Source organism: Palaemon carinicauda, chromosome 5, assembly GCF_036898095.1.
Source record: "Palaemon carinicauda isolate YSFRI2023 chromosome 5, ASM3689809v2, whole genome shotgun sequence".
Classification (NCBI taxonomy): domain Eukaryota; kingdom Metazoa; phylum Arthropoda; class Malacostraca; order Decapoda; family Palaemonidae; genus Palaemon; species Palaemon carinicauda.
Genome location: NC_090729.1, coordinates 167,651,684 through 167,667,578, shown reverse-complemented (window position 1 = coordinate 167,667,578; position 15,895 = coordinate 167,651,684). Strand labels below are relative to the sequence as shown.

Below are 15,895 nucleotides of genomic sequence, written 5' to 3'. Positions count from 1 at the left end.
GATTTAGCTCCCTATTAGGTAATCGTTGAAGAAAAGAGATGTTTAAATAAATTCTTATTAATCATACCTCATTCAAATTGCATTTACAAATAGGATACAGAACTGGGAATGGTTATTCGAGGTTTAGCTTAGTGAAAAGTAAATTTGGTTTGCGTCGTTTTTCAACTTGCATCCTCTCCTAGGACCAATTACAGACGTAAGGCGAGGTATACTTGTATCTAGATACCTCAAGATCAGTTCCTCGCATAAAGCTTTTTGCTCACAGGAGATGCTCCCTGGAGAGCCCAACAGGGATGGCAAGACTGCTTGAAGTTCTTCACTCAAAGGAGGCACTCCCTGGAGAGTGCCATGGGGCAAGACGACTTTTCGCCATGGGAGGCTGTAGGAACTACTCAGGTCCTACAACCCCATGATGGTAGTATTTACTAGTAAATTCCTTTAGCCTGGAATGTTCCTTGCTGACTACTCCATAGCATGAAATGCTGCTGATTGATTAGGACTCAAACCTAGTCTGGCAAATCTCCAAGCAGGGCTGTTTCCAATACGTCACTACAACATGTCCCCATGTAGAGTGTGTGTGACTCAAATGGCCCTCGTCTCATAAACTTTTAAACTCCTATACAGTACACTGTTGTGAACTTTATGGTGTGCACTGCTTTAGTGTGGCTCAAACAGTCCTTGTCAGATAAACCTTCACAGTGTTGTTAACTTCACCGTGTGCACTTCTTTATACTAGTACATTTGTATTGATTGAGTGCTCTACCAAATTCTTTGGAAAGCTTACTAAGTAACCAAGCTGCAGGCATTACCCTTAGGTTGATTCCGTGGATTATTTCAAAGAAACGGACAATTAAAAGTAGGCGGCCACGCCTTTCAGGATATATTTGTGGAAAGCAGTCTCCAGAAGCAAAGGTTTCCACACTGAGGATCATCATGCAGCTATCAGGGTATATCATATAGTACTCCTGCTCCAACAGACCAGTAGCTAAGCTGAATACTTCTTGGTGATTAGTAATGGCATCAAGCTGCCCATGTGGAACTAGCCTGTCTCCCAATTGGAAGAAGACTTGTCCCCTAATGAAGGAGCGCTAAACTGTAGTAACCATAAAGACGTTGCAGATATCTAGCTTTGTAGGTAACAGAGTAAAGTCGCTGGAACTCTGAAGATGAAAAGGGACGACGGTAAAGGTGCGAGTGTTTGGTCTCCTGATCAAAGATCAGTACTGCATACTGAAATGTTTTCTCTGGAAAGGAAAAGTTCCAGACACAAAACCTCTTACTAATGTACAAAAATGTGATAGCGAATCTCCCGTCTTTCAAAACGTTGGTGCCATTGATTCGGCCCAGGGATGTCATGTAGTATGATAGGGATGAGGGTGGCTAGCAACTGTTATGACCAGTATTACCTACTAGTCATATTCTCGGAGACGCAACCATTCCAGATAAGAAACTCATTGTCAAGAAAGTACTCATGTCATCTACACGAGTGGAATGTTCTCAGTATGCACTGACGATTCTCTAGATGGTATATGAAACCCGGACGGTGTGTTCTGGCGAAGGAGAATAAGGGACTTGACCCTACAACCAATAACTGATTTTGTCAAGTTATAAAAGATATTTTCAGCTTTGCTAAAAAGCATCCTCCTATTATAGGAACAAGGTTTGTATCAACTGTAGGGTGGGTATATTTGCAAACCTGATTAGAAAGAGTATACATTTAGCAGCACAAGACACAAAGGACAATAGGAACCTGTTTCCTTCAGCATAAATAGCACTTGTACTAAATTACTAATTGAAAACAAGTTGACCAATGATACCGAATATTATAAGCAAGTTATCGCAAACCACATATAATTTAGCATATAGATGTACATCACTCTTATAAAAACAGTTCAAACATTCGAGATCCTACACATGCTCCAACACTGAGTCTCTCACAACCTACATACCTTCCTCTTCAAAACCAGATTGTCCTGAAGTATAGCTTGTTTGGGAACTATAGTCACTCACTGGTCGCACAGGTGATACTGATAGTCGGGACGCTAGTGCACCTGATTGTTGACTCGTACCCATTCTCCTGTAAAAGAAAAAAAAAATTTTTCTTCAAAAACAACTTGCCGATTACTGGACAGTTTCAAAATAAACTCCACAACGAACAAAGATGACTTTAAAGCAAATACTTTGGAAATTCTTTTCCCTAATAAAAAGATTGTAAATGTCTAGTGGGGTGGGCTATAATAGAAGAGTTAGTGGATGCAAAAATATTTGATTACAGCACTAGCCTTCTCCTAATGACCGCCCCAATAAAGTAGGAAGGGGTAATACATATGTAACTTTACCATTACATTATTTCTTCTTTTCTTAGATAATCTAATGCTTCAATGCATTTACATGTGACTATTAAATACTTCTTCCCAGGTACTTACTGTAACAATCTGACGGCCAACAAACAGGTGGATCATATATCCATTTGCCACAGTCCCAATATATTAGAAATTTTGGCTGCTTTTGCCTTTCCCAGCTTATCACAGTGATTTTACTAAAATTTGCTGATAAGAATAAAATTGATAACTTTCGTTTTATCTAGTCTATCCTTGTATTTCCGGGATGTAAACATTAAATACATAAATCTAAGTATGAGTCATATTATTTTTTTAATGCACTCTAATCATATCAATCAATTATATTACACCATTCTCATCATTTGAATCGATAATGTCGACTTTTGATAACACATAAAATCCTCTCTTTGTCTATTTCAAATTATCCTTACATTGAATGGTAATCATTAGAGATTTGAATGCCTACCTCAGCATGACTGCTCATTTTTAACCTTTTGAAATGGATATGACATGCGATAACCAGAACAACTACTAATGAAGGGGTTCCACTTACTAGATACAATCTCTATCACCACAGACATACTGTAATGCGAGTAAAGAGTGATTTACCAACATAATATCAAATCAAACATTAAGATTTGTAACTTAGATTCCCTGTTGTTTTTGAGACTCAAATAGGTCTCATACTACCTCACATATCAACAGATGTAGTTTCATTTCAAGAAAAAGAAATTACGATAGAAGAATTATGAGAAATAATCGTCATTTTATTACACTTACTCCCTTCCAGTGACAACACTTCGAATAAACATTTTAAAACTATTAGCGACATACTAATAAAAGGCAATAGTTCCAACTGCTAACATTTAACAATGTACCAACTAATAAAAGGTAATATTGTATATCACAGTAATATTACAACAAAAAACTAATAAGCAGGTAATATTGTACTCATATCAAACAAAAAACTAATAAGCAGGTATTGTATGCATATCAAGCAGTAAAATAAAAATAAAAAAAGTATAAGTGAAAAAGAAGATTGATCAAATTACCAAATACCTTTGCCTTTTTCTATGAGGTTCTCCATCAAGATGCTGAGCCATTGGAGCTTCTCCCGTGCATGATACCTTGCATAATTCACACGTCAATGACGTAACACCAGCTGCATTATTTCGAGTAACAATACCCTGGTCCATGGCTTTTCTCACCATTTCTAGAAGAAAAGATATTAACTGTCAAGATAGTTGAAAGAGATATATCCAATAAATGACAACGTCCAACTCCAGGTGAGAGCGTGACCCAACCTGTACGCATTATAGCAAGCGGCAGTCCATCAAAATGTTGATTTCGGCTTACTTCAAACACCCCCCCCCCTTTTTTTCTTCATTATAAAAACCATTTGAAAGATAATCTTATAAAGAAAATGTTATAAAGGGGAACTTCTCTTAGTACAGTATTTCAATTCTGTTCTTTATATCATTTCCTTGATGTATATATCACATATGTTACTTTCAAACATCACTACTATCATTATTCATTTTTTATATTAGTGAATGTATATAATTTTGACCATAAAATTACCTCTTTAGAAAATTGTATGACAACTACTGGTGAATATCTTTGTCAGGTCATTTTGGTTCTCCTAAATTTAATGTTACAAGAAATCAGCCTCTGGTTCTTTGGGGGTTTTAAATTTCCCTCCCCTTACACACATATATATAGGATACATGCATCAAGTACAACCAAATGAGAATGAATGGCTAACAACATTTTCGTGTCCAGTTTTCTGGCAGAATGTTACCTATTTAGTCATTGTTTCTGTTACTTTATATGAATCTTAACATGCTATAATAATTGTAATTATACATAATTTTAGTATAAAAATGTAAACAAAAATGAGTTGACATAGAAATTAAAATAATCCACCCAAGAGATGTGCAAATATCATATAGTATAATGTATAAGGAAACCTGATAATTTCTATTTTAGCATCACAAATTTACATGGGATACTAAATAAATAGCTTCCACAGTAAAAAAGTGTCTAGGTCAGTGCAAAACTCATGACCTTTGTTTGGAAATTTGGAACTTTAAAATTATTGCATTTTTGATAAGATTTATATATTTCATGTTCTGAAGAGCTTTCAAGTGTAATTTTCTTTTACTAGCAATAAGATTTATATATTAGCGCAAAATCACATACACAACCACTTTCCGACTGTTACACATTTATATACTTGTCTTTTAAAAAAACTTAGTGAAATCTATTTATTCAAGTACCACATACAAAGTAACAATCAATGATTTCCCGAGGACTATATCAGTTTTCTTTTGTTTGATATGGCAGTCGTAAAGAAAACTTCCCCTTTTCTTTGTCTGCTCATTTATACGTTTAAAATTATTTCTTTTACTAGGGTGGAAGACTCGAAGTATGAGAGAAGATAACTAAATAGATCACAGGCATAATATTAGCAAAAAAAAAAATGCACAGACAAGATTATACATTACAGTAGCCACATCTTCATGTGTGCAACTTTGGTACATGTGTATTTAAGGAAAGGGGCTCTCCCCTGGTTAGTAAATAATAATGAACTATGATGCTCATGTTCGTATGATTCCCAGAGGTGAGGAAAAGTACTGCTAAAAGTCAATATTTCGATTCAGTGGTGAGGAAAACTACTGCTAAAAGTCCATATTTTGATTACCAGTGGTGAGGAGAACTACTGCTAAAAGTCAATTTTTTTGATTACCAGTGGAGAGGAAATCCTTTGATGAAAGCCCATATTTCAATTCCTAGTGGTAGGGAAAACTATAGCTTAAAGTCCATATTTCAATTCCCAGTCGTGAAGAAAACTACTGCTAAAGGACCATATTTTGATTCTCATTGGTGAGGAAAACTACCACTTAAAGCCAATATATTAATTCCCAGTGGTGAGGAAAACTACTGCTAAAGGTCAATATTTCAATTCCTAGTGGTGAGGAAAACTACTGATAAAGGCCAATATTTCAATTCCTAGTGGTGAGGAAAACTACTGATAAAGGCCAATATTTCAATTCCTAGTGGTGAGGAAAACTACTGATAAAGGCCAATATTTCAATTCCTAGTGGTGAGGAAAACTACTGCTAAAAGCCAATATTTCAATATGAAGCCCATATTTTGACTCCCAGTGGTGAGGAAAACTACTGCTACTTCAATTCCTAGTGGTGAGGAAAACTGCTGCTAAAGGCCAATATTTCAATTCCTAGTGATGAGGAAAAATACTGTACTGTTAAAAGCCAATATTTCAATTCCTAGTAGTATGAGGAAAACTACTGTACTGCTAAAAGCCAATATTTCAATTTCTAGTGGTGAGGAAAACTACTGTTAATAGTCAACATTTTGATTCCTAGTGATAAGGAAAACTACTACCTAAGGCCAATATTTCAATTTCCCGTGGTGAGGAAAACTACCACTAAAAGACCCTATTTCGATTCCCAAGGGAAGGAAAACTACTGCTGAAAGTCCATAGTTCACTTCCCAGCAGTGAGGAAAACTATAGCTAAAGGGCAATATTTCCATTCCAAGTGGTGAGGAAAACTGCTACGAGCCCATATTTAGATTCCAAGCAGTGAGGAAAACCACTACTAAAAGTCCATACAGTATTTCGATTACCAGTGGTAAGGATATCCATAGATAAAAGCCCTTATTTCAATTCTGGTGGTAAGGAAAACTACTGCTAAAAGCCAATACAGTACTTCAATTCCTAGTGGCATGAGGAAAACTACTGTACTGCTGAAAGCCAATATTTCAATTCCTAGTGGTATGAGGAAAACTACTGCTAAAAGCCAATACAGTATTTCAATTCCTGGTGGTGAGGAAAGCTACGGCCAAAGGCCAATATTTCAATTCCTAGTGGTGAGGAAAACTACTGCTAAAAGCCAATACTTCGATTCCTAGTGGTACGAGGAAAACTACTGTACTGCTAAAAGCCAATATCTCAATTCCTAGTGGTGGGGAAAACTGTTGCTAAAAGCCAATACTTCAATTCCTAGTGGTATGAGAAAAACTACTGTACTGCTAAAAGCCAATATTTCAATTCCTGGTGGTGAGGAAAGCTGCGACCAAAGGCCAATATTTCAATTCCTAGTGGTATGAGGAAAACTACTGCACTGCTAAAAGCCAAATACTTCAATTCCTAGTGGTGAGGAAAACTGCTGCTAAAAGCCAATACTTCAATAACTAGTGATGAGGAAAACTACTACTAAAAGTCAATATTTCAATAAAAAGCCCATATTCCAATTCCCGTAGTGAGAAAAACTACCATGAAAGACCCTATTTCGATTCCCACGGTAAGGAAAACTACTGCTGAAATTCCATACTTTAATTCCCAATGGTGAGGAAAACTACCACTAAAAGACCTTTTTTAAATATTTAACTTAGCCGGTGAATATATAATAGCTGCTACTCAGCGGCTCGACAGAAAACACACTAAAAAAACTCGCGAGCGATCGCTATGAAGGTTGCGGGTGTGCCCACCAGCGCCAACTATCGGTCAGATACCACTCTTGCATGTAAACAAACCCTTCAATTCTTCTCTGTCGACGTTGACGACAAGACGTACCAATTCTCGCTGTAGAACCTGGAGTTTTCTCAACATATTTGGTGAAGTACTTCATTTTGGTTTGAGCTTTCGCAGTGCAGGTGTTTTTCCTCAACATAAACTCTTGAACTCTTTATTGAATCAGATTATTTGTTGATGACTTGGATTGTTTTTGGAATTTTCTTTGACTAATTCAAAATGGCTGACCCTTCACAAGTACCTAGATTTCGGAAGTGTAATGCTAGGGACTGTAATAGGCGTCTTCCAAAGGCATCTCTCGACCCACATACTGTGTGTTCCAATTGTCGGGGTAAAACCTGTCAATTGGGAGATCGGTGTGAGGAATGCGTGGGCCTTTCGGAATTAGATTGGCTCGAATACGATAAATATGCACGTAGGCTAGAGAGAGATAGGGTCTGTAGATTTTTCCTCTCCACATGCCCCTGAACCTAATCCTTCCCCTGTAGTGGTTGTTCCTAAACCCCCTTCTAGCACTCAGGAACCATCTATGCAAGACATGTTACGTGCTATTCATGCCTTGGGGGAAAAAGTTGAAGCGTTAGCAACTGATCGTAATCAACTCATGGCTGACGTGAAGGAACTTAAGTGTCAGAGTGCCACGGCGGAAAGTGGGAAAGTGATTAGTGCGCAAAGTGTTGTGAACAGTGTTGCGACCGAGGGTTCGTCTGTTCGTGCCTGTCGTTCACCTAGTCCGGGACCTCTTGCAAGCTCCCAAGCCCAGGGGAGAAGTAATGTCGTACGACTTATGGGTTCGAGAGGCCTTGATCAGCGAACAGACGTTCCCTCTATGGTATCAGGCGTATCTCACCAAGATCGCCCCTACCATAAGACGAGAGAGCCCATTTTCTCCTCGTCTTCCGAAGGCTTTTCACGCAAGAAACCGTGGAGAAAGGTTTCTAGGCCTCTTAAACGGAAGTCGGTCCCTTCAGGACAGGTCCAACGTCCTGGATGTAGTCATTGGGACAGTTCGGACCCGTTGCAGTCATCGGATGACTGCTCGCTGCCTAAGCAAGGCAAGGTTGTGCCGTCTCAGACGTTAACCCCGTCGGTTACCGCACCCATTCCCGTGGACCCTAAATGGGTTATACTGCAGGACATGCAGTCTAAGCTTGCCTCCCTTATGGAAGACTATTCTGCCGATAAGGTTTCCGTTGAGCCTAGCCGTTTATCTCATCAAGATCCTAGCCTTCAGCCACCCAAACGTTCCTTTGTGCGTCCTGTTGACGTTGGTGTAGCCAAGTCACGTCAATCAGTTTGTTTAGAACCACACTCGATGCGGTCTCGTGTGGATTTTCAGCCGCATTTGGACGTTAGGCAACTTGCTGATGCTCCTGTTGACGTTCAGGACGTTCGCCAACCATCGGAGTTGACTTGTTTTGACGCTGAGCGTCAACATCCGCAGTCTAGTTGTTTTGACTGCTCAGACTAGGCGGTCAAAGCAGTCTCGGGTGGACGCACTCGCACACCTGTTGTTGTTGACAGTTCACAGACTGTCAAGCAGTTACATGACGTTGCGTCCTGGTCCGCTACTAATGCACCAGTGCGTGTGGATGCAGCGTGTCAAGCACTGCCAACCCCTTTGCTTGTTTCGCAGCAGTTGTCAGATGAGGAACCTTCAGATGAGGACGTTGCTGACCCTCAGCCTGAGGATCATCCTTCAGATATTGATGAACCCAGAACAGTTCCGCCATCAATGGACTTTAAGAAAGTCATGTTAATTTTTAAGGAGTTGTTTCCCGATAACTTCGTCTCTGTTGCTCCTCGTTCACCGCCGTCTGAGCTTGTTTTAGGCGTACCTGCTGACATGCCAGCCTTTACAAAACTTGTGCTATCTCGCTCATCCAAGAGAGCTTTACGGCTTTTAGGCGATTGGTTGGAAACCAAGAGGAGTTTGGGGAAGACGGCCTTTGCCTTCCCTCCATCTAAACTCTCGTCTCGATCGAGCGTCTGGTATGCCACGGGAGAAGTTCTCGGCTTGGGAGTCCCTGCCTCTGCCCAGGGCGACTTCTCAAGCCTTGTAGACTCTCCCCGCCGTCTAGCCATGAGACGCTCGAAGGTTAGTTGGTCATCTTCGGACCTTGACCATCTGCTGTAAGGCATTTTTAGAGACTGAAGTTTTCAACTTCCTTGACTGGTGTTTGGGAGCCTTAAGTAGGAAAATCTCTTCGGCTGATAGAGATGTCTCACTACTCATTATGTCCTGCATGGATAAAGCCATCCGCGATGGATCCAATGAGCTATCCTCCTCTTTTACTTCAGGAATCCTTAAGAAGCGAGAGTCTCTTTGCTCTTATCTGTCGGCAGGAGTTACTCCCTGTCAAAGATCTGAGCTACTCTTTGCTCGCTTATCGAAGTTCTTGTTCCCTGAACATTTGGTTAAGGACATAGCTTTGTCACTCGTGCAGAAGGACACCCATGACTTGGTAGCGTCCTCTGCTCGCAAAGGGACTCCTTCGACATCCTTTTCTGCAAGACCAAGGATAGACACTCCGGCGTCCAGGTTTATACCGCCCTTTCGTGGCAGAGCTCCCAGCAGGGGAAGTACTCGTGCCGAGGGAAAGAAAGGAAAGAAGAGAGGAGGCAAGTCCTCACGTGGCAGAGTCTGACTGCCCGCAGCCTCAGACAGCAGTAGGTGCCAGACTCAAGAACTTCTGGAAAGCCTGGGAGAAGAGGGGCGCAGACAAACAGTCTGTGAAGTTGCTCAGAGAAGGGTACAAAATCCCATTTGTACACACACCTCCTCTAGCGACTTCCCCCATCGACCTCTCTCCCATGTACCGAGAGGAATCAAAGAGACAAGCCCTGAAACTAGAAGTGTCTCTTTTGCTAGAGAAGGGAGCGGTGGTGAAAGTCTCGGACCTTCAATCACCGGGATTTTACAACCGCCTCTTCCTAGTACCGAAGAAGACAGGAGGTTGGAGACCGGTGCTAGACGTCAGTGCCCTGAACGTCTTTGTCACAAAGACAAAGTTTACCATGGAGACCACGAAATCAGTCTTAGCAGCGGTCAGAAAGGGAGACTGGATGGTCTCTCTCGACCTAAGAGACGCATACTTCCACATCCCCATTCACTCAGATTCCCAACCTTTTCTGAGGTTTGTTTTCGACAATGTGGTGTACCAGTTTCGAGCCCTGTGCTTTGGCCTAAGTCCTGCTCCTCTCGTGTTTACGAGGCTTATGAGGAATGTGGCAAAATTCCTCCATTTATCGGGAATCCGAGCCTCCCTTTACTTGGACGACTGGCTTCTCAGAGCCTCGTCCAGTCATCGCTGTCTGCAGGATCTTCATTGGACATTGGATCTGACCAAGGAATTGGGACTTTTGGTCAACATGGAAAAGTCCCAGCTGATTCCATCCCAAACTATACTGTATTTAGGGATGGAGATTCGCAGTCCAGTTTTTCGGGCTTTTCCGTCTGCCCCCCGAATAGAGCAAGCCCTGCTCATAATCCAACGGATGTTGAAGAGAGAACGTTGCTCAGTCAGGAATTGGATGAGTCTGGTAGGGACTCTATCATTCCTGGAGCAGTTTGTCTCGCTAGGAAGGCTACACCTTCGACCTCTCCAGTTCCATCTAGCCTTTCACTGGAAAAAGGACAAGACGCTAGAGGCGGTCTCAATCCCGGTCTCCGAAGCAGTAAAGGCATGCCTGAATTGGTGGAACGACAATATCAATCTAAGAGAGGGACTTCCCCTAGCAGTTCAGACACCAAACCACATTCTATTCTCAGACGCATCGGATTTGGGTTGGGGTGCGACCCTGGACGGTCGGGAATGCTCAGGTCTGTGGACCTCGAGTCAGAGGAGCATGCACATCAACGGCAAGGAACTTTTGGCAGTCCACCTGGCCTTGATGAACTTCTTGAGTCTCCTTCGAAACAAAGTGGTGGAGATCAACTCGGACAATACCACAGCCTTGGCATACATTTCCAAGCAAGGAGGCACCCACTCCCTGACACTGTACGAGATCGCAAGGGACCTGCTCATTTGGTCAAGAGATCGAGGCATCTCCCTGTTAACGAGGTTTATACAGGGCGACTTGAACGTCTTAGCAGATTGCCTCAGTCGGAAGGGTCAGGTAATTCCTACGGAATGGACCCTCCACAAGGACGTGTGCAAGAGGCTTTGGGCGACTTGGGGTCAACCCACCATAGACCTCTTTGCAACCTCGATGACCAAGAGACTTCCAATCTATTGCTCTCCAGTCCCAGACCCAGCAGCAATACATATAGACGCTTTTCTTCTAGATTGGTCTCATCTAGATCTATATGCATTCCCACCAATCAAGATTGTCAACAAGGTACTGCAGAAGTTCGTCTCTCACGAAGGGACAAGGTTGACGTTAGTTGCTCCCCTCTGGCCCGCGAGAGAATGGTTCACCGAGGTACTTCGATGGCTGGTAGACTTTCCAAGAAGTCTACCTCTAAGAGTAGACCTGTTACGTCAGCCCCACGTAAGACAGGTACACCAAGGCCTCCCCGCTCTTCGTCTGACTGCCTTCAGACTATCGAAAGACTCTCGAGAGCTAGAGGCTTTTCGAAGGAGGCAGCCAGTGCGATTGCAAGAGCGAGGAGAGCTTCTACCATTAGAGTATACCAATCGAAGTGGGAAATCTTCCGAAACTGGTGCAAGTCAGTATCTGTATCCTCGTCCAGTACCTCTGTAGCCCAAATCGCTGATTTTCTCTTACACCTGAGAAAGGTTCGCTCCCTTTCAGCTTCCACGATCAAGGGCTACAGGAGCATGTTGGCTTCGGTCTTCCGGCATAGAGGCTTAGATCTTTCCAACGATAAAGATTTACAAGATCTCCTTAAGTCTTTTGAAACCTCTAAGGAACGTCGTTTGGCTACTCCTGGATGGAACTTAGACGTGGTCCTAAGGTTCCTCATGTCAGACAGGTTTGAGCCATTACATTCAGCCTCCCTGAAGGATCTCACTCTTAAGACTCTTTTCCTGGTGTGCTTGGCCTCGGCTAAAAGTCAGTGAACTTCATGCCTTCAGCAAGAACATCGGTTTTTCTACAGAAAAAGCCACTTGTTCTCTTCAACTTGGTTTCCTGGCCAAAAATGAACTGCCTTCTCGTCCTTGGCCTAAATCTTTTGATATTCCTTGCTTATCAGAGATCGTAGGCAACGAACTGGAGAGGGTGTTATGTCCCGTTAGAGCTCTTAAGTTCTATTTAGCTCGTACTAAGCCATTACGAGGTATATCTGAAGCGTTATGGTGTTCGGTTTAGAAACCATCCTTACCTATGTCAAAGAATGCTTTGTCATATTTTATCAGATTTTTAATACGAGAAGCCCATTCTCACTTGAATGAGGAAGACCGATCTTTGCTTAAGGTCAAGACGCACGAGATTAGAACTATAGCAACGAAGCAAAATAGATCTCTGCAAAGTATCATGGACGCGACCTTTTGGAGAAGCAAGTCAGTGTTCGCGTCATTTTACTTGAAAGATGTCCAGACTCTTTACGAGGACTGCTACACACTGGGTCCATTCGTAGCAGCGAGTGCAGTAGTGGGTGAGGGTTCTACCACTACACTTCCCTAATTCCATATCCTTTTAATCTGTCTCTTGAAATGTTTTTAATATTGTTTTATGGGTTGTACGGAAGGCTAAGAAGCCTTTCGCATCCTGGTTGATTTGGCGGGTGGTCAAAGTCATTTCTTGAGAGCGCCCAGATTAGGGGTTTGATGAGGTCCTGTTGTATGGGTTGCAGCCCTTGATACTTCAGCTCCTGGAAGTCTTTCAGCATCCTAAGAGGATCGCTGGGCTTCGTGAGGAAGACAGACTTACAAGGCAGAGTAATCGTCTAAGTCAACTTCCTTACCCGGTACCTATATATTTTGGTTTTGTTATATTGATAACTGTCAAAAACTCTTAGCTTATACGCTGTAAACTTAATTAACTCTGGTCTCTAACCACCGCCTTGGGTGTGAATCAGCTATTATATATTCACCGGTTAAGTTAAATATTTAAAAATGTTATTTTCATTAGTAAAATAAATTTTTGAATATACTTACCCGATGATCATATAGCTGTCAGCTCTGCTGCCCGACAGAGAAACCTACGGGCGGAATACGCCAGCGATCGCTATACAGGTGGGGGTGTACATCAACAGCGCCATCTGTCAAGTAGGTACTCAAGTACTCGATGTCAACACAGAACCAATTTTCTCCTCGGTCCACTGGGTCTCTATTGGGGAGGACGGGTGGGTCCTTTAATTTATGATCATCGGGTAAGTATATTCCAAAATTTATTTTTCTAATGAAAATAACATTTTTCAATATTAAACTTACCCGATGATCATATAGCTGATTCACACCCAGGGGGGTGGGTAGAGACCAGCATTGCATGTTGACATTATTATGAGCTAAGTATTCCGTATTTTATTTTAGCAGTTATTCAAAATAACAACCATAAAATAAATAAGTACCTGGTAAGGAAGTCGACTTGAACAATTACTCTGCCTTTTTAAGTACGTCTTCCTTACTGAGCCTCGCGATCCTCATAGGATGCTGAGCGACTCCTAGGAGCTGAAGTATCAAGGGTTGCAACCCATAATAAAGGTCCTCATCAAAACCTCTAATCTAGGCGCTTCTCAAGAAATGACTTTGACCACCCGCCAAATCAAGTAGGATGCGAAAGGCTTCTTAGCCTTCCGGACAACCCAAAAACAATAATAAAACATTTCAAGAGAAAGATTAAAAAAGGTTATGGAATTAGGGAATTGTAGTGGTCGAGCCCTCACCACTATTGCACTCGTTGCTACGAATGGTCCCAGAGTGTAGCAGTTCTCGTAAAGAGACTGGACATTCTTAAGATAAAAGACGCGAACACTGATTTGCTTTTCCAATAGGTTGCGTCGAATATACTTTGCAGAGATCTATTTTGTTTAAAGGCCACTGAAGTTGCGACAGCTCTAACTTCGTGTGTCCTTACCTTCAGCAAAGCTTGGTCTTCCTCATTCAGATGGGAATGAGCTTCTCGTATTAACAGTCTGATAAAATAGGATAAAGCATTCTCTGACATAGGCAAAGATGGATTCTTAACTGAACACCATAAAGCTTCAGACGGGCCTCGTAAAGGTTTTTAAATAGAACTTAAGAGCTCTTACAGGACATAATACTCTTTCTAGTTCATTTCCAACCATACGATAAGTTTGGAATATCGAACGATATTGGTCAAGGCCGAGAAGGCAGCTCGCGTTTGGCTAGAAAACCAAGTTGTAGAACATGTAGCCGTTTCGGATGAGAATCCGATGTTCTTGCTGAAGGCATGAATCTCACTGAATCTTTTAGCTGTGGTTAAGCATATCAGGAAAAGAGTCTTAAAGGTGAGATCTTTCAGGGAGGCTGATTGAAGCGGTTCGAACCTGTCTGACATAAGGAATCTTAGTACCACGTCTAAATTCCAACCAGGTGTAACCAAACGACGCTCCTTCGTGGTCTCAAAAGACTTAAGGAGATCCTGTAGATCTTTATTGTTAGAAAGATCTAAGCCTCTGTGACGGAAGACTGATGCCAACATGCTTCTGTAACCCTTGATAGTGGGAGCTGAAAGAGATCGTTCTTTCCTCAGATATAAGAGAAAGTCAGCTATTTGAGTTACAGAGGTACTGGTCGAGGATACGGATACTGACTTGCACCAGTTTCGGAAGATTTCTCACTTCGATTGGTAGATTCTAAGGGTGGATGTTCTCCTTGCTCTAGCAAACGCTCTGGTTGCCTCCTTCGAAAAGCCTCTAGCTCTCGAGTCTTTCGATAGTCTGAAGGCAGTCAGACGAAGAGCGTGGAGGCCTTGGTGTACCTTCTTTACGCGTGGCTGACGTAGAAGGTCCACCCTTAGGGGAAGTGTTCAGGGAACGTCTACTAGCCATCGAAGTACCTCGGTGAGTCATTCTCTCGCGGGCCAGAGGGAAGCAACTAGCGTCAACCTTGTCTTTTCGTGAGAGGCGAACTTCTGCAGTACCTTGTTGACAATCTTGAACTGAGGGAATGCATATAGATCTAGATGTGACCAATCTAGTAGAAAGGCATCTATATGAACCACTGCTGGGTCCAGGATAGGTGAGCAAACTATTGGGAGCTTCTTGGTCATCGAGGTTGCGAAGAGATCTATGGTTGGCTGGCCCCAGGTGGCCCAAAGTCTCTTGCATACATCCTTGTGGAGGGTCCATTCTGTTGGAATTATTTGTCCGTTCCGACTGAGACAATCTGCTATGACATTCAAGTTGCCTTGGATGAACCTCGTTACTAGTGAAATGTCTAGACCTTTTGACCAGGTGAGGAGGTCCCTTGCGATCTCGTACCATGTCAGAGAGTAACGAAAAGCCTCTAGCTCTCGAGTCTTTCGATAGTCTGAAGGCAGTCAGACGAAGAGCGTGGAGGCCTTGGTGTACCTTCTTTACGCGTGGCTGACGTAGAAGGTCCACCCTTAGGGGAAGTGTTCAGGGAACGTCTACTAGCCATCGAAGTACCTCGGTGAGTCATTCTCTCGCGGGCCAGAGGGAAGCAACTAGCGTCAACCTTGTCCCTTCGTGAGAGGCGAACTTCTGCAGTACCTTGTTGACAATCTTGAACGGAGGGAATGCATATAGATCTAGATGTGACCAATCTAGTAGAAAGGCATCTATATGAACCACTGCTGGGTCCAGGATAGGTGAGCAAACTATTGGGAGCCTCTTGGTCATCGAGGTTGCGAAGAGATCTATGGTTGGCTGGCCCCAGGTGGCCCAAAGTCTCTTGCATACATCCTTGTGGAGGGTCCATTCTGTTGGAATTATTTGTCCGTTCCGACTGAGACAATCTGCTATGACATTCAAGTTGCCTTGGATGAACCTCGTTACTAGTGAAATGTCTAGACCTTTTGACCAGGTGAGGAGGTCCCTTGCGATCTCGTACCATGTCAGAGAGTAGGTCCCTCCTTGCTTGGAGATGTAGGTCAAAGCCGT

General features: G+C 42.5%; 1 protein-coding gene across 3 annotated transcripts in view; it reads right to left on the bottom strand.

Annotated features, from left to right (window-relative positions):
• Nucleotides 1-15,895, bottom strand: part of LOC137641592 (uncharacterized) — a 103,961-nt gene that overhangs the window by 43,947 nt on the left and 44,119 nt on the right. For all 3 annotated transcript variants that reach the window (XM_068374301.1, XM_068374300.1, XM_068374302.1), the window contains exons 4-5: nucleotides 3,402-3,555; nucleotides 1,950-2,077 (exon numbers count right to left, since the gene is read on the bottom strand). In XM_068374301.1, coding sequence (XP_068230402.1) covers nucleotides 1,950-2,077; nucleotides 3,402-3,555 — 282 coding nt within the window. The remainder of the gene's footprint in view (nucleotides 1-1,949; nucleotides 2,078-3,401; nucleotides 3,556-15,895) is intronic.